The following is a 23370-nucleotide window of genomic DNA, read 5'->3' as shown; positions in this document are numbered from 1 at the left end:
AGTCCCGCCCCTTGTTCTAACCCTGTTATTATTCCCATATTTCCACCAAGTGCTGTCAATCATTCTTCACGGCCTGTGACCAAACCAGATGTTGGAAAAGAGTCTCATTACTGTATTCTGATGAAAGTCTGTCAAGTCATGTGTGCCATGTGACCATATGTGTGGGTGACTTTCAAAGATCATCATACAGACCTTGAGATAACATGCATTATAAATGCACCACATTGGCTTGTGAATCATTGCTTAGTACAACCTCTAATTATAAAGACGTGCGTATCAAAACAGACGCTCTTCTACGCCTACACTTCAGGACATTTATTGCAGTGCAGATACAGACGGGATAAAAATTACATAGCATATCAGTTCATTAAATATCTTTAAGCTTAATATTTCAAATCACAATCATACGTTGTCCACCTTTGGCATTAAAACCTATGGGAGGATTTTCTTGGAGGATGTATCTGCACCCTCATCTCCCACAGAACTATAGAATGTATGTAGCACACTGATAAGCACATCCATAATGGTGTGAATACAGCCCCAATCTGGGCTACAATGCTTTCTGCTGTGATTACAGCAGATTTAAAAGCAAGACTTTTGCTGCATGACATCTAATTCTTCAATGCAGACATCCGTACTTCTCTGTGCATATTGATGAGGAAGTCTCGGTGGAACACAGTAACCACTCAGTAGGGATCCTACAATGCGCTGCACTTCAGCGCCACAGTGCACCACGAAAAAGGCCATTTCAAATGCCGCAATCTCCACATTTCCATCAGCAATTCTTTTGACTTGCTATTGTTCTGCCTTGAGTAGCAAATGCTTTGCTTTGTGTAAAAATCACTGTTTACTTTTCTCCCGAGAGCAAAGCATCATTATATGTGTTCCAGTTCTTTTTTCCCCTTTTTTTGGGGGGGGTGGTAGCTCTGCTTGGCAGGTGGCAATGTGGAGAAAAAAAAAAAGATGAATAAAAGGATGTGTAAAATAAGTCACGAGGGTAGAGAGCAGCTTTGAGATAGATGATGCTTCTGGCTAATGTTCTCTTCTGAACATACTGATGAGTTATTCCAGCTTAGCTCTTTAAATAAGCTAAATATTCTCAACTTGTAATTAAATGTTTAGAACAGGGCTGTGATCTTTGTAACTCTCCAGTCCTTTGAGATAAACCTGCAACCTCTAAACTGTCAATAGTCAACAGCTCAGAACTGTACCTGCATCCTATCTTCACATGCCGAACATGTAAACATGTATTCACTGAGAGCACAGTTCATTTTGAAGCAATCTGCTGCTATAATCACATTATCTCCCCCACTCAGTGCCGTAACAGGATACTGGTTATTATCTGCAGGAATAATATTCCCTGTTTACAGGGACATCATCAGAAAATATCTGTGGTTACAAAAACAATACACTTCATCAAATGCTGTTGAACCGATCCACCCTGAAAGAGGAGCCGAGGTGTACTTTTAGATCACAAATAAAACATCTAGCCTGAGAGAGAAATTTATTTTTTATCATCAACTGTGGACACATGAAAAGCACCAATGGTGCCAATTAAATATAATTGAGCACCAAAAGGGCTTGAAATATCTTCAGACTGGTCTGAAATGTCATAAAAGTGTCAATTGTGTTGGTTCCTACACAACTTTTTGTTGATTAAACCTTGACTTTTCTATAAAGAGGCTCTGAAACAATAGGTAAAGTGCTTTCACAAATACCACTGACTTGACATGACAAGTGTGAAAAACTGATGTATAAAATGTGTGGGATGAACAGAGAAATAAATAACGGAGGAGAAAGTGTAAACACATAAATGAGGATAATTAAGAAATGAAATAAGTATCTGCATGAGCCAAATTAAGCAAAGGTCTGGTGGGAGAAAAGATTAAAACATTAGCTAGTTTTCTGGGAAACTGAGAAAATAATTATTCACGGTTATGTTGTATTAATAATTGTGTTATATCACCGTAGAACTCATAAGAGGAGTTTTAAGCTCTTTATGTGGAGAACATTATTTATAGTTTTGCACGATCATCTTAGCCTTGCTACATGACATGCAATTTTTCATTTAAACTAGATGTTGCAAGAGTATTTTGTATCATAACCTGCAGGGTCTGCAATAGCAATATAAACGATTCATATTGTAATTTGTCATGTAAATGGTGACTATGACAAGGTCCTGTGTGTTCACCTAGAGGCACGAATCATTTAAAACTACAGCGATGCCTGGTTATAAGAGAGAAACAGACTAGACAAATAGCTGTCTGAATGACACAAAAGCCAATCTGTTTTAAACAGTATACCATTTTTCTTAAGCAAATTGAGTTATTTTTATTAAGTAGCATTGCGTCTCGGTCATATTAGTTTATGCTTATAATGTGATTGTGGACAGATTTTAAATAAATAACTGTCTCGAACCAAACAGATGTTACAAATAATATCAATTTAGCAAGAAATTAATAGAGAAATTCTTGTTTTAGGTAATGAAAAGGCTATTTCCTATATAATATAATACCATGTTCCCTTGTTCTTTGCTCTAGAGCTGACAATTAATCCAAATGAACTGAATTTGCCTGTTGAATCGTGAATTCAAATCTGAACTCTGCTTGAACCCCACTTACTCTAAATACTCAACAAATAATTAGTTATGCATCACAAAGGACACTGTGACATTTTTTCATCTGTTTCGAATTTTGTTTATCCAGACATAGTTCTACAGTTCAACAAAAAGGTAACCCTAGCTTTGTAAAAAACAACTTATTAAAGGAATATATGAGTGGTAACATTTCACAATTAGGTTCCATTAACTAATAACATAATAACTATAATTGAACTATAACTAATAATCAGCAATACATTTGTTACAGTACTTATTAATCGTTGTTAACATTAGTTAATAATAATACAGCTGTTAATTGTTAGTTCATGTTAGCTGAGGTCAATTAACATGTAATACAACTCTTGTTTAGATTTTAATCATGATGTATTAGTGAATGTTGGAATCAACATTAACTAAGATTATTAAATGCTTTCAAAGTATTTTTCATTGTTAGTTAATGTTAACTAATGTGGTTAACTAATGTTAACAAATAGATCCTTATTGTAAAGTGTTACCATATAAATTAAGCTCAGTTGACAGTTTTTTTCACAAATTGTTGATTACCAAAAAAAAAAAAAAAAAAAAAAAAAATTCCAACTGTCCTTCCTTCCTTCCTTCAAAAAAAAAAAAAAAAAAAACATGCATATAACTTGTTGTTGTTGTGCAAATCAACATTATGCCACAAATGCTGCTGACTAAATTAACTTCTTAAGCCAGTATTGAACCCTGAATATTCCTTAAAAAAAATGTAAAAAAATAAATAAAATACTGCTCCACCGTCATCTACAACTCCATACAACTCTGTGCATGTAACCTTAAATTACAATCAAGCACAAGAACTAAAAGTAAAACCAAGCTCAAAGTGAAGTATTATCAAAGTAATTTTGAAAGGTTGAGATGATGAGATCTGGGATCTCTCAAACTCAAATTCTCAATGGCATTTGAGTCAACCATGTTCACAGGATAGACTCAAGTGTGCACTTTGGACTCAGGGCATCTGTTCAGTTCTTTCATTTACTGTGCAATTGCAATGAGTTTTGGCTGTCTCTACTGGAAGCATGCAAATGAAGATACATTCTCTGAGATATTTCCTGCTCTAAATTTGTGTCCGCAGGGTGGATGGAGGGTTGTCTGACTGTTTGAAAAAAAAAAAAAAAAATGTGGTGAACGTTATCTTAGGTGAACGTTGATTACAGGGTTGTATTACCATTTCTACAGTAGGATCCCACTATTTGTAATTCTGGTTCTTTCAGACTTGACTTCAAGTCATCCCTGAAACCCACTTTCAAAGTCTAAAACAGGAACCGATAAACTTCACATCCTCCTCTCTCCGCTGACTAATGAGCTTTTACTCTTAATTAGCTATGTTATTCTCTAACCCACGACAATCAACATCGGCTTTCATTGTGTGCCTGAGGGTAGAAAGGTTTCTTAGCGAAATAATGTGTCTGGAAGTCACAATTACTTATCCGTGTTTCGTTTGAGAACAAAAGGATGTGTACAAAAAGATTTGTAGTGTGTAATGTATCAAAGAGAATATCCCAACAGATAGGCAATAAAAGAAATATGAAATACTAGCTTATATCAGTGCATGGGACCAAAAGTAGGAAAGGGAATGACAGTCTTTGTGTTAAGTGTTAAATGCAAATCAAATATTCCCTCTAATATTCCCGTCACTTTGAGAAATGGACCTCTAGGAGCAGACAAGCCATGAAACTAAAATATTTGATTCTAGATGAAATGTCTGATTCTAGATGAAACACTGAGCATCAAACAAAATAATATCAATTTGCAGTGAAAGTTCAGGTACATTTTAGCATATTTCTGATACAACTGATAATTTTGTGTCTATATGCAAAGAAAAAAAAACATATCCATAATACATTACAGCGAATGTATATTATGATCATCCAAATCCAAAAATGACAATCTTATAAATTTGCATGTCAGAGCACATTAGTCAGAGCATTACTTAATTAAAAGGACAATGAAGTACCCAAAATATTGTGTAAAAAGCCAACAAAAGAACACAATGAATTAAAAGGAAAGAATAGATGCGGTGTTGTCTGTTCACCAACACTCTGGTAGCCACAATTAATATCACATGTTCCTGAGAGCATAATGTCTCTATGGACATGGCACACATTTTAATATGAGGGTTTGAAAACACTCAGTTCATGTCTCTAGGGTGCAATAATTGTTCTTTTTTATATATAAAAAGACTGATTGCAATACAAATCTATATTAATAAAGCCTTTGATCTTTGAGGAAGCATGAACAACAAGGTAGCGATTCGTTTGATGATGAATATAATAATTTGTTTGGATGATCCATGAAAAAAAGGGCTATAATTTATGGGTTGGGTGAGTATTCTGGATTAAATAGATCATGCTTTTCAGGTCAGGATATGTATGCAAAGAGTAAATGTTTATAGTAAATCAGTTAACCATGACAATTAAACAGAGTGCTGTGTTCCATTAAAATGTCTGTTGATTATGGATAAAACCAAACAAAGAATTGATTAAAGCTTAGAAATAAAAGTCACAGTAATTATGCACAGAGCCATTGGTAATGTACAAGATGCTGATTTAATTGCTGCTTTACTCATTGCCTTTTTGATCATAAGGTTCTCACTTTTACATTTTTATTTGGCCACATATCAGTGAAATGTTCAATGCAATACAGGTGGGGGGAAAAAACAGCAATTAAACACAGAAAACAACCCATGGTTTTCTTTTCTAAATCCATTAAATTAAGAATTTCAATTATCTGAATGTTGCTTCATAGATAAAGTTGTGTTACCATCTTATGAGTTATGATAAATCAATGTCCTAACCTCAAAACTACAAGATTGTCTGTCCACATTGAGAATGAAAATGCATTGTGATGCAGCACAATAATTATTTGCTTTTGCAGGATTTTGGGCCAATGAAATGTCATTATGGATGACACAAAAATAGAAACAGATCGACAAAATGTCCTGTCACTGGTTAGAACAAAAACAGATTTTAAAGAAGTAGTATGGGTCACACTTTATCTTAGAGTCCAATTCACACTATTAACTAACCATTAACTATAACTTTTGCCTCAATTAACTCCTTATTTGATGCTTACTTATAGTTTATAAGGTAGTTGTTAAGTTTAGGGAAATGGGTAGGATTATGGATGTCATGCATTATATGTACTTTATAAGCACTAATAAACAGCCAATATGTTAATAATAGACATGCTAATAAGCAACTAGTTATCAGTGTGAATTGGACCCTATACTAAAGTGTTACCGTAGTATGCTTGTAGCTTTATTGTGTCACTTTTGGTTAGGATACAATGTGACATTGAGGTTTTAAAGACACATAGTTTTGTAAAAATTAAACAAATTCTATGCGTCAAGGTATCAAAAAATGACACCCGAAACCTTTTAGAAGCATCACTTTCTTGCATGTCTCTTACTGTTTGTCATTTCATACACGCATCAAGGTTTTTGTTTGCCTAGTTGAAAGGTGTCATGTCACATCTTTACCTTCTTTTCAACTGCGTACTCCCAAGGGTTTTCAAGCTCTAATCAAGAAGTCAATGTTCCTGTGCCTGTCTTTTCACACGTTTGCCTTGCAGAAATCGCAGCATCAGGATGGATTTGGTGATCCAGCTCATTATCATGAAATAATGGGCTACGGCTCACCATCATAAAGCTTCTCTCCAACTCGGGCCTGTCTGCTTGCTGCATGTTCAACCAATCAGTCGTCTCTGTGAAATTTCTGATGTGCTGGAATTGCTGCAGAAGGGCCTTCATGCATGAGTCATTCATTAATTTGAGTACTTGTTAGGGAGCCACTTTACCTGCAGACAGCCATTTGAAAAAAAAGGTCCAATTGAGGCAACTGCACAAGACTAGGAAAGGTATTTCACTGACTCTCTTGGGCTCTCATCCATGGCTATATCCCACATCAGCATAGGATGAATGAGCCATTGAGCTTGAACACTACTGGATGCTGATCCAGTAGTGCAAGTACAGTATTTGTGTAATTGTCTTTGTGTGCCTGCACGAAAAGGTCTTTTTGTCTTTTATGTGGCTGCCAAAAGCTCTAAATGGTGATTTTGGAAAATGGCAAAAACTGTGCCAGCAGATAGCAATTATGAGAGACAGCTGGGATACAAAGGCACACACACACTTAGTTAGACCCTTCACATGGGGAAATGTGAATGTAGCATTCAAATTGTCAGTGTTGTGGTGCCAGGTACTCTTTTGCAAAGACATCTACTGTGCAGGGGTAACATCACTCACACAGAGAGAATACACTCTGCAGTAACTAACACATAAGGTTTGTGTGCTTCTATCAACCACATTACGAAATGTAGTTTCCAAATGTCACATATCTGGTCAATAACAGGTTTACTGTCTGACCAAATAAACAAAAAAGACTGAAAATAATGCAATTCCCTTTAGTTCCACTAGTGACACTGCAATTAGACCGTTAAAGTTAAGTTAAAAATAATAAAAAGGAATAATCTTATATTTATCTGCTTAGTAAATGTATGCATAAATATCACAAAGTTCACTCAAAAATGACCCCCCCCCCCATCATTTACTTACACTACTGTCATTCCAAACCTGTTTGACTTCTTTTGCGGATCATAAGAAGATATTTTTGAGAAATGTCTGAGTGATTTTTTCGCCCTGACAATGGCAGTGTATGGTCGCCAGAATTGTAGTTTAGTTATAAATGTTTTTCTTAAGTGTTCTGCGGAAGAAAGTCATTAGAACAAATGAGAATACTATCTATAGAGCAGAGCACTAAACATTTACTATGCATGCTGTATCAGAAAGATGATTCACAGCATGATTGTTGGTGGTAATGAAGAGTCATGTAACACTATTCTGCTAAAATCATTGGCTTTTTCTGTGTTTTCTTCACTGGCCATCGATACATACAATATTTCTTCATCAGAGCCCTCACTACCTCACTGGTGTAATGTAAGGAGCTGAATTGTTTATTTTTCCTCACATTATGTTACTGGATTTTTCTATAATTAAATGTAATTTAGTTTTAAAGCAATTCCAAGTAAGTTATAAGCTATTTTATGAACAGATGACACAGTTTATATTGTGACACCAATTATAGCAAAAAGTATTAGCAGCTAAATCAATGGGCAGCAAACTTTTATGCCTGATTTTATAGCTTTTCTGCAAGCATACAGCTGTGTACCATATAGAAAGCTTGCTTGGTTTTAACAGAGTGATATTAGATTCCCACATTTTTAACTATTTGAAAAAAAAAAAACAAAAAAAAAAACTTTTTTTTTTTATTTTGAAAAAAGAAAAAAGGGGGGGGGGGAGTAAAAGTCGTGATGCAAATCATTAATGTGAATAAAATTAATTGTTAAATTAGTACAACCCTTTTAACCTGTAACCTCAAATACAGGTCAAATGCAAACATCATCATCATCATCATCATATTTTTGTCTTCTTTCCCAGTAAAATATAAACACCTTTAACGTAAGATATATTTAGGCCTACTTGAAAAGCAAAGCTCCTTATAATATTAAGACTTGTTTTCAGAGAATTTATCTTGAATTAGATGTTATTCTTGCTTTATGCATAAATGGGACAAAAATAGAATGGATTATGACTAAAAATGAAGATCTAATTTTTTTTAAATATTCTCTAAAAGACAGTTTGCTTCTGAAATATATTTATTTTGAAGGATGCTTTTGAAAAACACACTAAGAAAAGTATTTTAGCAGTTTTACAGAAATAACAACTAGAGGGAGAGAGGGAGAGAGAGAGAGAGAGAGAGAGAGAGAGAGAGAGAGAGATGTGCCTCAGTATTAAACACTAAATGGCATAAACAGATGAATGGTCTTGAGGGATACTAGTTGTAATTCGTGTAAGGAGCTGTGTAGTCTTGATGGGCTCCTGCTTATCATTCATGAGAACGATGTGGCGATCAGGTTGCATTTGTTCAAAGTTGTCCCGGTGCAGCAAGAGGCAACGGTTATATTTGCACAGTCAACTGACAACAACTTAAACCATGTCAAAAAGAACAAAATACAACTAACCTCAACATAGCTCAATGTTGAAACTTCATCCGATAAGGTCCCATTCTTCACTGATTCAGTTTTTTTTTTTCTTCCTTACAGGAGTAGCCTATTTAACGGCCATCAGCTTAAAACCCACCGAAATAATGAAAACTGTTTGGCGTAAAGACAAAATGGACGAAAGGTCGCACAGGCAGCACCTACATATTTAAATTGGTGCTACTTCACTATAGTCCAACTTCGGAAACACTGCGCTCCCATTATAAAGCGAAGGTAAGGTTATCCGTGTAGTGCTCTGGATTTTTCCTTGAAGAAGAAATAACCGCCTTTAGTCAATCAATGCTGAATAGATAAATCCTCTAGCAGTAGGCTACAGACAGTTGGAAACAGACCGTGCTATCAGTTGGTTCAGTTTAACATCCGCCAACGGAGTTCGACATTGAGGTTTTCAGTCTCTTTTGGAAGTGCCTGTGGATAGTCCTCTATAAAGTCTGCGCCATCACATAGCTCCGCTTGACCCTCCTACTCTGCATCGTTGTCCGTGTGTATGAGAGAGACTTTCAATGGATAGACGCTGGCAGACGCAGGCGCGCGCCCTCTCTCACCAAAGTCACATGTTTAAAACACAAGTAGCCCTCTGTAATGGCATTTCGGAGGGTATGCATAAAACCCGAAACGAGGGTGGAATGATAAGCAGGCTATGTTACCAAATCTAGATCCCTGAAAGTGCTTAACGAATGTTTTCCTCTTTTTTTCTGAATAAGTTTAGAACAATGCTTATGTCCACAGGTCAAAGTTATCTATTTGTGCAAGCAGTGTTGGTGTGTTACTACCACTTCACTTCACTTCACTTCACTTTATTTGAACTTTTTTAGTTTGTTTATTTATTTATTATTATTATTATTATTATTGTTATTATTAGTAGTATTATTTTAATTAACAGTATATAATTCTTATTATAATAATTGTTTCAAACAGAATAAATTCTAATCCACCGTAAAATTTTCTTGTAAAGTTAACAGCTAAAAAGTGCCACATGTGGTTGCATTTGTCATAAGAATACAGTGGCAATGTTACAATAATTATGAGATGACATTTTGGTGACTATATTAAATAATATATGTGATGCTAAATGCTGTATGCAATACATTTTATATATAGTTTGTAAGGCATGGCATACCTTCTAAAAAAATATATTCTACAAATATTTTACATTACAATTAAATATATTTTCTTTTAAAATATAACACGATTATTTACTATCTATGGTAAGGTAACAGTCAGACAATTAACAGGATTTTGCACTATAACATTTATATTGCATCATTTTTATAGTGTGGCATTTAAATTTATCACTTGATTCATTTGAGTTTATTCCGAAATGTGAGCAGTGCTGTGTGGGAGTTGAAGTCTCTATCCCTGGCCTAAGCCTCTGTACATCTGTGCAGTAGGAGTGATTCAGACAGCAGTGGCAGCTAATAAAAATAATATCTCTGACTTCAGAACGTTGCATCAATATCCATGTTTTACTATAAGTATAAATCAGAAAAAGATAAGAGACATTTAAGCAGCAGGAGTTCACTACATTTATGCTTTAATGTGTAGGCGATAGGATTTCAGACCGGCAATAACTTCTTTTTTATTGGCGTTAAAGTGTTAAACCAATTCTGACTACAGTCAAAATGGCTCTCTGACCATGGAAAAGTTCAGCACAAATCTATTACAGAGTTTGGCAAAGTGAGATTGTTTATCTTCTGGCAATCTGCTGGAACATGCATCAGTGTGTGTTATCGGGAAACTGATTGTGATGGATTAGATACATGGCAAGCAACGTCCAGAGTGGACATTCTCTGAACGCAATGCTACACTGGAACTGTCCATGGTCCTGAACTGCTACACAGCCATTGAACTGTACAGTACACTGTATCCTTTGCCATACTCATTTCTTATTGTGTATATAGTTGTATTAGCCTAGATGTATAGATAATTAGCCTAGATAATTAAACAAAATAAATATTGCTACTGTCCCGATCATTGATTATGCACATAAAGTCATGTGTGGACCTCAAGAATTAGAGTAGTAGCTCTTGGGAAGGCATGCAAGAGATGTGATGTATATGTCTGCCAAACACATCATTCGAAGGCCAAACTCTTAGTGGTGTTCTTTAATTTTTAAGCATAATCAAATGGAAATTGCTTCTCAAGAATGTTTGAACTATTGTAACAACTTTGATATCCTAATGTACAAAAAAAAAATAATAATAATAGTAATAATAAGAAGAAGAATTAGTTCACAACTGGCTGAAATATGTCTTCTTGGCTGAGTCTCAGTAAAACTAGTGGACAGACACTTATGTTTGCTGGCATATTAAAACCAAAATTGTTTAGGGTATGTTGTTATATTAAAAGGCAACATGTGTGTTTTCTCTGAAGAAAGAAATGCACACAGGTTTGGAATAAGATGAGGGTAAGTAAATTATCAAAAAATAATGTATGTTACTTGCTCACCAATGGATCCTCTGTAGTGAATGGGTGCCTTCAGAATAAGAATTCAAACATCTGATAAAAGCATCACAATAATCCAAAAGTCATTCAGCAGTCCATCAATTTGTGCCTTGCAAAGTTAAAAGCGTTGTGCTTGTAAGTGACAAATCTATCATTAAGGCATTATTTAATGGTTAACTTTAAATGGTTGCTTCTTTCCAAAATAACAGTCCATAATCCATAATAGCTCTTCCTCCAGTGAAAGATTTCACCACCTGTTGTCCTCACATCAACCACCACCAGGCTGTTTGCTTAGAACTGACTGTCTCTTCTTGCTTTATCTGTGCATATATTTTTATTCAGATGCAAGACAAGACTTTTTCAGTGGAGAAAGCAAAAGTATGGATAGAGGACTTGTATTTTTGCCAGAAGCAATGGTTTGAAGTTTAAAAATGCATTAATGATGGACTACTTTATTACAAACACAGGTTTTTTCTTCACAAGACGTTAATTACTTATGGATTACTGTGTTGTTTTTGTCAGCTGTTTGGACTCTCATTCACTCCATTAGTGAGGCGGGGGGGGGGGGGGGGGATATATTTTCAGCAAATATTCAAATTTTTTTGGTGGACTATTCCTATAATAGCATGGAATGTTAGTGTTGCAATGTAAATTGTTTTGTCAGTTAATCTGAAAAAGGTCATTTTATGGTGACATCAAAAATAAAATGTAATATGACTGATCAAGCTCATGAGAAGGTGGTAGTAACTTATTTAGATAAGCAGCATGTTCCAGACCCTAAATACTACAGACAGCCGTGGCATCGCATCTTAAAAGCAAATTATTTGAGGCTCTCATTGAACCCATTGGATTTCTTCGGTTAATCAAATCATTGGTTTTCTTGCTTCCAGCACCATTTTTACGTGGTCTGATGATCCTATCAGTTCTTAAGCTTTTTAGTCCCTGTTGAGCGCAGTTGGAGATTGAGATTATCTCTGACTGAGTTGGAAAACTTTCCCTGGCAATGGATTCTAATGCTCTTAGATTATGATATAATTTGACCTTGGCCTTCCTCAATGTCCTGTAGTGAATATAAAGGACAGTTGATTCAGATAACTCCATTTCGTGAGCTAGCAAAATGAATTTAGCTCTGTTGGACTAAGCGCTGTTTCACCCCAGGTCGGTTCATCCGGGTTTATCATCTTCTAGAATACCACCATCCAGAGCTGTTATTGTCACACACCTGGACTCATTTTGTGTGTTTTTGTCCCTGTTAATTAAGTCATGCCATCCACCTGTGTTTTCCCAATTATCCTTTGTATAAATGCCTTGTCCTTTCAGTTCTGTTTTGTCGGGTCTACTCGTCTACTCGTTACTCGTTACTTGTCAACTTGTCTACTTGTCAACTTGTTACCTGTTACTTGCCACTTGCCACTTGCCACCTGTTATTTACTACTTACCTTGTTTATGTTTGATTTAATAAATCCTTGTTTCGTTTATCCCTCTGCTTCGTGTTCCTTCCAGCAGCGTAAGCCGTGACAGAAGACCCGACCGAAAAGTTAAAAACTGCGTGTTTTCCCTCCGTTTTGTTTTCCGTTTTTTCACAGTCTTTTTTCTTTCCGTAGTGTGTCATGGATCCCCTCTATCGCCCCGAATACCTCCTCCTCCTGCTGGAGCAGGAGGGACTGTCTCTCGAGGACCATACCAGACGGTTTCTCTGGATAGCTAATGCCACCAGCTACCCGGACCACGCGCTCTGCACCTTTTAGCACGCCAGCCTGAACTCCAGGTGCAGAGCGTTGTCGCCCGAAGATGGTCCTCGGGAGGATTTCGCCGCATTCATAGAGTGGAATCTGGTGAGAAATGGGTCACCTCTCACGGTCGGCCCAATGGAGGATCTCGCCAGGTCCACTCTGGACCCAGAGCCCAGCCTACAATCTCCCCACGGTACGAGGCATAAGCCCGAGCCCACCGATGACGGAGAGCCAGAGAGCAACCCGTCAGACCAGGTGCGAGAGCCGGCGACACTGCCCACCACGAGGGAGCATAATGTGGAGCGCCAAATGGGCCAAAATGAGGGGGTTTCCAGTTCACCTATGCCAGATCCTCTGTTAAGCCCAGGAAGGGCTCCTGATCTTCCGTTAAGCCCAGGACGGGCTCCTGATCCTCCTTTAAGCCCAGGAAGGGCTCCTGAACCCCCGTTAAGCCCAGGACGGGCTCCTGAACCCCCGTTAAGCCCAGGACAGGCTCCTGAACCCCCGTTAAGCCCAGGAAGGGCTCCTGAACCCCCGTTAAGCCCAGGAAGGGCTCCTGATCCTCCTTTAAGCCCAGGACGGGCTCCTGAACCCCCGTTAAGCCCAGGACGGGCTCCTGAACCTCCGTTAAGCCCAGGACGGGCTCCTGATCCTCCGTTAAGCCCAGGACGGGCTCCTGATCCTCCGTTAAGCCCAGGAAGGGCTCCAGCCCCAGAGCTTACTCCAATGCCTGCTCCTCCAAAATTCCCACCCTCCCACCCACTCCTGCCTCCTCCTCCGCTGTCGTCTGGCTGCCCCTCTGCTCGCCCTCAGCCTACCATCATTGTGGTGCGAGCTCAGCGGGACCGCCATCCTCCAGCGACGCCTTGGTCGGCGTCTCCCTCACCTCCGCCTCCAGCCTCTGAGGCCTGGACTCCGCCTCGGCCCGTTGACCCGTCGGCTCCACCATGGCTCCTAGCTCCTTCCTCTCCGCCGTGGCCCGGCAGTCCGCAGGCTCTGCCTGGCTCCCTCGTCCCTCCGGCTCCGCCTTGGTCTGGCGTCGTCCATCCTATGCCTCGGGACTCCACTCCTCCGGCTTCGCCTCATCCCTCCGTCCCTCCGGCTCCGTCAGGCTCCTTCATCCCCTCGGCTACATCTCAGTCCTCGGTCACTCTGGCCTCACCGCGGCCTTCCGGATCCACATCGCCGCGTCAGTCACCAGAGCCATCAGTTCCGCCTAGGACCTCCGGCTCCTCCCCGTCACCCTGGCTCTTCGGCTCTCCGTCTCCGCCTCGGGCTCCTCCTCCACTTGCTCCGTTGCCGTGGGTCGAGTCCCTGGAGTCGGTGACCATTCCTCCTCCATGGCTCCTTCCACCGTCGGCCCGACCTTGGGCCGTTATGGCTGTGGCCTGGGTCCTGCTGGGTACCTCCTGCTTCAGATCCTTCCTGACTCCTCCCTGGCTCCTCCCTCCGTCATCTCCTCCCTGGCTCCTTCCTCTGTGGTCCCTGTCTGCTGGCCCCCTCCTGGGAGGCTGTCCTCCACCGGAACCTCCTCCCAAGTTCCCACCCACGCCTCCCTTTGTTGTTTCTACGGTGCGAGGACGCACCTACCGGGAGGGGGGAGTACTGTCACACACCTGGACTCATTTTGTGTGTTTTTGTCCCTGTTAATTAAGTCATGCCATCCACCTGTGTTTTCCCAATTATCCTTTGTATAAATGCCTTGTCCTTTCAGTTCTGTTTTGTCGGGTCTACTCGTCTACTCGTTACTCGTTACTTGTCAACTTGTCTACTTGTCAACTTGTTACCTGTTACTTGCCACTTGCCACCTGTTATTTACTACTTACCTTGTTTATGTTTGATTTAATAAATCCTTGTTTCGTTTATCCCTCGGCTTCGTGTTCCTTCCAGCAGCGTAAGCCGTGACAGTTATCTACTCTACATTTAAACAGGCAGAATTATTCCGTACATTCTGAGCTGATTAGAAACACACAATGACTACCACTGGTTAACACCTGCTATTTCTTTTATGATACTAATCTACTATACTGGATAGAGTATTGAAATGAAAAGCACATTCTGGTCATTATGATATCATACTGTGAATTACAGCACAATGTTATCTGTTCCTGTTACTTAGAAGGTTTTAGTATTTATTATTTATTTTTAGAATTATTAGTCTCCCTACATTTATGTACTCAAACTGTTTTTATTATTACCTCAAAGGAGATGTTACTATTGATTTTGGCATTGAGTTGCCCTTGCTGAGAAAAATCTGCAGACATTTTAGTTGTAAAGTTTTTTTTTCTTCTTCTTCTTCTTCTTTAACATCATAAAAGCTCATCTCCTTGTACACTGACTTAATGCTTTCAGACCCCTTCTAATGACTGTAAGATGCCCCCTTGATGTTTGTTAGGTATACAGAAAAATGTGAGAACATGAAACACAAGCAAAATTAGTGTACCAACTAATTTAAATGCATTTGGAAAAAAAGCTATGCTCTCATTTTCTGTAACTCATGATGATGTCCAAAAAAATGATATTATATAATAATGATTTATTTTTTCATTAAGTAAAAATATAAAATCTACTTATTGATTTTTATGTTAAATTTTGAAACCTGGCAGGCTACAGCAATTATAAGCTGGAGGTGAAAAGTCTTCGATTTAGAGAGAGAGAATATTTATATTAATAATAAAAAGATAAAAAAAATTAAAAATAAAATAACAGATCACTGTCTTTTCTCAAAGACGCACATGGTCAATAATCTGAGTGGTAACCTAACAATTGAACAAACCAATGTTATTCTTATACAGTCAAAACACACCTCCTACTAAAGTGCCTGAAAATGCAGTAGTTTTACCCAGACAAGGATCGACACAACATTACTTGCTAAATTAAAACTCAGTCCACATATTGCACATGGACATCCAGTGCTGTGTGCTTTAGAGGTTGTTTGGATAAATCTTTGAAGACTGCGATGACGAGTATAATTCAGGGTCATAAGAATGACTGCTTTGTGACAACGTTGAAAAGAGAGCTGGCAAAAAAAGTCCATGGCTCAGCATATTATATGGTGCCATTAAAATTCAATTTACAGCCAGTTTCAGGCATTGCTTGTTCTTTCAAGCAATATGAAGGTTGCTCACCTTCCAAGTTGAAGATGTGGCAGACATTGCAAATTGACATGGCATTTCAGTGCTGTGGAGGTATTTATTAACCTCATCACTGTGTGAACTTTCTTAACAATGCTCTTCCAGCGTAGAGATCTGGTCAGCATTGTCAGCTGCTGAAATTAATGTGAAATTTTAGAAAATAGCTAGGCTGCATCTTTAAATTCAAAAGTATGCATGTCTCTAAGAAAGAGGGAGATCTGCCATTGACAGGTATACTGTACAGGCCAGGACTTCTGAAGTACATCTTTGCAGTATAATAGATCGGGAAATGCTGCTTGCTAAAAAGATGAAATACGTTTATTATTCATTATTACCTTAACGTTCGAAATGTTCTTGAAAGGTTAGGGATTTCAGTGCTTTTTACACTTACAAGAATATTCCATCCAAGTTGATGAGTTTGATGTAGAAGAGGTAGATGACTTCACAAAGTGACATTTTAAAGTTAAAACACTTTTTGTTTTAACACTTTATTTGTTTCTTATAAACAAACATATTTTCACATTACAATATTAATTGATGGACTGGAGTTATTTTGATTACTTATTGTGTTTATTGTGTTATTGTGCTTTTTGGACTCTCATTCTGACGGCACCCATTCACTGCAGATGATCCACTGATGGGCAAGTGATATAATGCTATCTGTTCCAATTAAGAAACAAACTCATTTACAGCTTAGATCTTGGGTGAGTACATTTTCAGAAAATTACAGAAAACTATTCCTTTAAAATTATTAAAGGAGCTATGTGGAGGTTTTTACTTAAAAAAAAAAATCTTTAAGATAGAGTTTTCATTTGTACATGTATGAGCCAACCATGATGTAAAAAAAAAGAATGACACCTCGACTGTCCACCACGGTTGCCTCTATCAGCCTGTAGGCTCAATTGTGTGTGGAGGAGTCGGGCCCGAATTGGCGCGAAAATTCACAAAATGTGACGTCATGCGCGTTCTCATCTACTTGGGCTTACAACCGTACGGCACGCCAGCCATTATAGTAAGCAGCAGCAATAGTGTTTTCAAATGGACTCTGCGGATGGAAAGAAGCGACCAGCCTCCACAATTCAGACACCCACGGACACTCCTCGTAAGTAAAAAAAAAAAAAGAGCGTGCGCACTGAGAACGAGCATGAGACTTGCTGCAGTTCCTCTAACGGCCACTGGTGTCAGTAACGGTTAGAAATTTCAGAACCTACGCAATGCTCCTTTAAGCCCTGGATGGGTCATTCTAAAACCTGTGTTAAAAGAATCCTATGCTATATTGGTTCAGTCTTTAACTGGGGTTAATGTGCTGTCATTGGTTGGGCTTGTATTTCTGATGCAGTTTATCCTGAATACACTTTTCTTTTCAGACTTTAAACATAAGTCAGCTGCACCTCAATTTCATGATAGTTTGTACATTTTACATTTTGGGGAATTGGTAACTAATTCTTATGAATTCCTATCTTTCCACCTGAAGCGCTGAAACAAAATATTTTGTGTGAATATTACATGAATATTTCATGAGGCAAGCACAATTCAGTGTATTATTGGTTGTTTGCTTCTAAATAACTGGCCTTTACATTTCCATATCAGTTATTTAATATTGTAATTTTTAGCATGCATATCTTTGTTTTGGAACTGTAATATAGAAACATAGGTTCCATATTTGTTTTCATAATCAACATAAGCGCTCTAAAGGAGTTTTCCAAAGATGTTGGTGTTTAAAAAATACCACATCAGGATACAATTGCATTCCATCTAATTAGTTAGAAATATGTTGGCATTAGGAGGCAGACACCTGTTCTGCTACTAGAAAATGTGAGAAATGATCATTGTTTCCTCTTCCCCATCTCTGTTATTTGTCTTTTCCTGTTTCTGCAGAGACATGAAGGGACATTGAGCAAACCGTGATTGACAGCACTTTTAAATTACTGTGAAATTCCAGGAGAGCCTAAGACACTTGGGAGGAGTGACTGCATTCTCCTCAAATCAGGCATGGCTATCTCCATGTTCCTCAGGCCTAAATTAACAGTTCTAAACCAGATCCATGAGCCTGGTGCTAAACAAAATGAACGAGGATAATGCCAAGTTAATTAACACAGACCCAGATGCTCGGCCTTATGAATACTTGGTCTGCCAAAGAGGGAATATTATGCGCTAGATATGTTTATTTTGACATCAGTGCCTCTGTGTCAATGGGGCAGGCTGTGTTAGCCTCTCTGGCTGCTTTGCTAATTTAGTTTTACTCAGTTTTTTTTTTTTTTTTTGTGATTTGTGTGATTAATTCCAGCATCCTGGCATGTGAGAACACTGATTGAGGCTTGATGCTTTTAATGGAAGAGCTTATGTCAGGAGTAAAATTAAAGCCACAACTTTGGCTGTTGTTATAACATACTATAGTGGGAATGGAATTGGAGTCATCTTTTTAAACTTATAACTGTGATACAAGATCTAGTGGGGAAAAGCATTTTATATTCATTGATTTTATTATAGCATTTGTTATTCTTAGTCTGATGCAACCTGTCAGACTCTGCAACAACAGGGACAATGCAACTGAGATCATTAGTCTCAAGCAAAAATTAGATCACACAGCGTGATTCACCTTTAAAGATTCCTTCACTAATGAATGATTCATATGCATAGTCATTAGTCTGTCTCTAAAAACCAAGCACTCTTACAGTATTTTAATAACCCTTGCAGCTTAATATATACATCAGAATTTAATAACTTATAAATGTTTCATTCAGACAATCGATATTTACAAAGAACACTTAAGCTTTTTTGGCTCTGTAAGCTTTATAAGTGGCCCTGATGGTGCACAGTTTTAAAGAGTCGGATCCTTAGTTTAATTGGCTGAGAGTGCTGATATTTAGACCAACAGCACGGACCTTTTCACTGTCATTCTGTGAATAAATGGTGGTCTGTGTTTTACCTACTTCATATGTTACCCCTGGGAGATATCATCAGGAAACATGGTGTTAGCTTTCACTGTTATGCTGATGATACTCAGCTCTATATTTCTTCGCAGCCCGGTGAAACACACCAATTTGAAAAACGAATGGAATGCGTAGTCGATATAAAAAACTGGATGACGAGTAATTTCTTACTGCTAAATTCTGAAAAAACAGAGGTGTTAACTATAAGACATAAAACTCAGCTTGTAATAACCTAGAACACTGTCTAAGACTTGATGGTTGCTCTGTCAATTCTTCGTCATCAGTTAGGATCCTAGGTGTGCTATTTGATCGCAATCTTTCCTTAGAAAGCCACATTTCTAGTTTTTTTAAAACTGCATTTTTCCATCTCAAAAATATATCTAAATTACGGCCTATGCTCTCAATGTCAAATGCAGAAATGTTAATCCATGCATTTATGACCTCAAGGTTAGATTATTGTAATGCTTTATTGGGTGGTTGTTCTGCACGCTTAGTAAACAAACTACAGCTAGTCCAAAATGCAGCAGCAAGAGTTCTTACTAGAACCAGGAAGTATGACCATATTAGCCCGCTCCTGTCAACACTGCACTGACTCCCTATCAAACATCTAGATTTTAAAATATTGCTTATTACTTATAAAGCCCTGAATGGTTTTGCACCTCAATATTTGAATGAGCTCCTTTTACATTATAATCATCTACGTCCGCTACGTTCTCAAAACTCAGGCAATTTGATAATACCTAGAATATCAAAATCAACTGCGGGTGGCAGATCCTTTTCCTATTTAGCGCCTAAACTCTGGAATAACCTACCTAACATTGTTCGGGAGGCAGACACACTCTTGCATTTTAAATCTAGATTAAAGACCCATATCTTTAACCTGGCTTACACATAACATACTAATATGCTTTTAATATCCAAATCTGTTAAAGGATTTTTAGGCTGCATTAATTAGGTAAACTGGAACCGGGAACACTTCCCATAACACCCGATGTACTTGCTACATCATTTGAAGAATGGCATCTACGCTAATATTTGTCTGTTTCTCTCTTATTCCGAGGTCACCGTAGCAACCAGATCCAGTCTGTATCCGGATCAGAGGGTCACTGCAGTCACCCGGATCCAGTACGTATCCAGACCAGATGTTGGATCAGCACCTAGAAAGGACCTCTACAGCCATGAAAGACAGCGGAGACCAGGACAACTAGAGCCCCAGATACAGATCCCCTGTAAAGACCTTGTTTCAGAGGACCACCAGGACAAGACCACAGGAAACAGATGATTCTTCTGCACAATCTGACTTTGCTGCAGCCTGGAATTGAACTACTGGTTTCGTCTGGTCAGAGGAGAACTGGCCCCCCAACTGTTTCTCCCAAGGTTTTTTTCTCCATTCTGTCACCGATGGAGTTTCGGTTCCTTGCTGCTGTTGCCTCTGGCTTGCTTAGCTGGGGTCACTTCATCTACAGCGATATCGTTGACTTGATTGCAAATAAATTCACAGACAATATTTAAACTGAACAGAGATGACATCACTGAATTCAATGATGACCTGCCTTTAACTATTATTTTGCATTATTGACAGACTGTTTTTCTAATGAATGTTGTTCAGTTGCTTTGACGCAATGTATTTTGTTTAAAGCGCTATATAAATAAAGGTTACTTGACTTGACTTTTCACTGACTCAATCTGCATTTTACATTGTTAGGCCAGTAGGGAGCAACAAGTGATTATCTGTGAATTATTAACTCATTCATTCAACTGATTCGTTCAAAAACTCTGATTCATTCAGGTATGAACCAAGTTACTTTGCTACTACAAGTCACTGCTCATTCACTCAACCACGATTAGTTAAAAAAACACCACTACTGCAATTTTCTTATCACAGTGCATTAAAAAATGTGACACTGAGTGCTGAACTCCTGTCTTAATTGTGATGAAAATAGCTCAATTGAGTTGATCACGACTCAGAACAGTACTTACAAACATCCTTACAACCTTCTTGTTATTTATCTTAAGAAATTAAGTCTAAACTATTTCTTAATCATATCTTTTGTGGCAGTATCTAACTCTATTTTACAGCCTATTTTATGGTATAGCTGCAATATTCAATTCTTATAATCAATGTAAGAAAAAACTCCTACCAAGACTCTCTTTGAACCTCATCAAATGATCGGGTTAACTGAAAGGAGAGATAGCAGTGTGTGTTTATTGGTCAGTACCTTTATCAGTGCTAGTTTAAAGAAAAGATAATTAGAGGGCAAATGAGTGACAAAAGCAACAGGGATATAAGGATACAGGGATATTTTAAGAATCCTTCCAGTCTGACTGACCACTAAACCAAATCATTTAATTGACTTGACTTTGCATGCCATATCTCCTAAATTGCATTGAAGAACAAGAGACACACATAGTGAAGGTCATCAATCATTGAAAAACTCACAAACAACATGTAAACTATTTTTAAAAATCTGGTTTGATTTTCTCCCTTCATTATTTGTTTTTCTTTTACGTGCTTTTCCTGATGTGGGATAGATGCAAGCTGTATAGTAATAGTCTATGTTGAACATTCTTGTTATCATCTATGGAATTCATCAGAGATGTGCTGATGTATTTTCAAGATGAATTTGTTCTTCAATCCGTTGCACACATCAGAGGCCTGTGCAATATGTTTTGCCGACTTTGTAGTACATAAAAAAAATTCCTCCAGTATGTCTGGTTATATGTTGGTACCTGTGGCTACGCGATAAAACTGAAAAATGTACACTTTTGCTTTTACTGTGGACTTCACAATATTGATTTCTCTGAGGCATAATCAATCACACTTCTAAGTTTGAAATCACATATTTTTTTTGAGAGTCATCCTTCAGATATCACAGAGCATATTCAGTATGGGCAGAAATATCTGCATGTTACCTGCATGTGTTTACAAGAGGCCAATATTTATTTTATAACCAAACAATTTGGTCGGATTAGCTTTTAAAGAGAACTGTCATCCCTCAGGCTTAAACGAGTGCTTATTTTACTCAAACAAAAAAAAAAACTTATATATATATATATATGAATTAATAGTCATTAATTCATGTCTTTCTAAGCCATATGCTATTTGGACACACTTAGGAGCAGAAGCATCAATGCACGCACCATTAAATAATTATAAAGGGCACTTTGAAGAATACCTAGACATCAATATGAGTCCTGAGGTACTCTACTGTGCCCAAATAGATTGATGACTAGAGTCTAGAGTGGCAGTCATAGCAGGGTAAAGTATACCTATTATCTTTTCAGAACACACAATTACATCAAGTTGAGACAATATTCTTCCTGAGATTCGAAGGATGGAATGTTTATTATGGAAAATAGAGGGTTGTTAGATTACTAGGATGCAAGCCAGATTTTGAATGACATTTTGTAAACATGATACTACATGATTTATGAATACAATATTTTTAGAAAGATGGTGATATCATACTGACCTTGTCCCACTTTTAAAACACCTTTATACACAGATGTTGAGGCTATCAGTACAGTACTCAGTAAACAACTCAAGTCCTGACATCTCAGCTCAATTATATGTTCTTCACGCAACGGTATTTTATAAAAATAAATAAATAAATAAACCAATTAATTAAAAACTACACAACAACCCTGTAGGAAATACAAGAGTTTTGCTGGAGATGTGGCTTTTACAAATATTTTTTTTTTGTCTGGTTTTGAAATTAGATTCATACAAAATACTTTTGATTCCCTTCATTTAGATATTTTAAAAGGACTGGGGTGTTGTTTTTTCAGGCAAGAGCTTAGGGTTTCATCTCCAGTTGCTCCCACAGTAAACAAACATCTATTAAACTGGAGCACCTGTCTTTTTCATTAATGTCACCGCAATACTCATCTGGCATCAATGAAAATTCATGTTTGGTTCAAGACCACCGCTGAATATATATTATGAATGATATGAGTGTACAGTACAGAGTAAGTGCCTTATTAATGTCCTGAATGGTTTTACATATAATGAATATAGAAAAGGTGTAACGTATCACATTTAAAAACGGTCATCCATTTAACTGCCTCAGCTTATATAAATCTTACTTTTTAGCATTCGACAGGCTTTTAAAAACTCGTACAGTGCCATTATGGAGTGTTAAGGAAAATGCTTAACCTTTTTACACTCTTTCTGAAATGTTAATTGGTTCCTTTTGTGGTACGCTCAGTTCTTTCTGGGGGTAATAGGGTTTAATGGAATTCATTTATTTAATGTAAACAAATTGTTTAGTGACATGGGTATTTGCCATTTCACTGGGTACAATAAAGTCAGATAGACACGGGCATCTACGAAGCAAACAAGCATTTAAATCAAAGAGTCCCTACAGCTCCCTCATTTATCTCCAGCAGAAGTAAAACATTCAAGCAGAAGTAAAACAAACAAAGATTTG

At 37.8% G+C, this 23370-nt stretch overlaps 1 protein-coding gene across 2 annotated transcripts in view; it reads right to left on the bottom strand.

Annotated features, from left to right (window-relative positions):
• The window catches only part of LOC132151801 (BMP/retinoic acid-inducible neural-specific protein 3-like), a 48310-nt gene extending 39140 nt beyond the window's left edge, over positions 1–9170 (bottom strand). For both annotated transcript variants that reach the window (XM_059560175.1, XM_059560176.1), the window contains exon 1: positions 8657–9170. Coding sequence is in view for 1 of the 2 variants with exons in the window: in XM_059560176.1 (XP_059416159.1) it covers positions 8657–8664 (8 nt within the window). In the remaining variant the exon portion in view is untranslated. The remainder of the gene's footprint in view (positions 1–8656) is intronic.
• Positions 9171–23370: the final 14200 nt, after the last annotated feature.

The sequence above is a fragment of the Carassius carassius genome, chromosome 10 (genome assembly GCF_963082965.1).
Source record: "Carassius carassius chromosome 10, fCarCar2.1, whole genome shotgun sequence".
In the NCBI taxonomy this organism is placed as follows: domain Eukaryota; kingdom Metazoa; phylum Chordata; class Actinopteri; order Cypriniformes; family Cyprinidae; genus Carassius; species Carassius carassius.
This window is presented reverse-complemented; position numbering and strand designations above follow the sequence as displayed.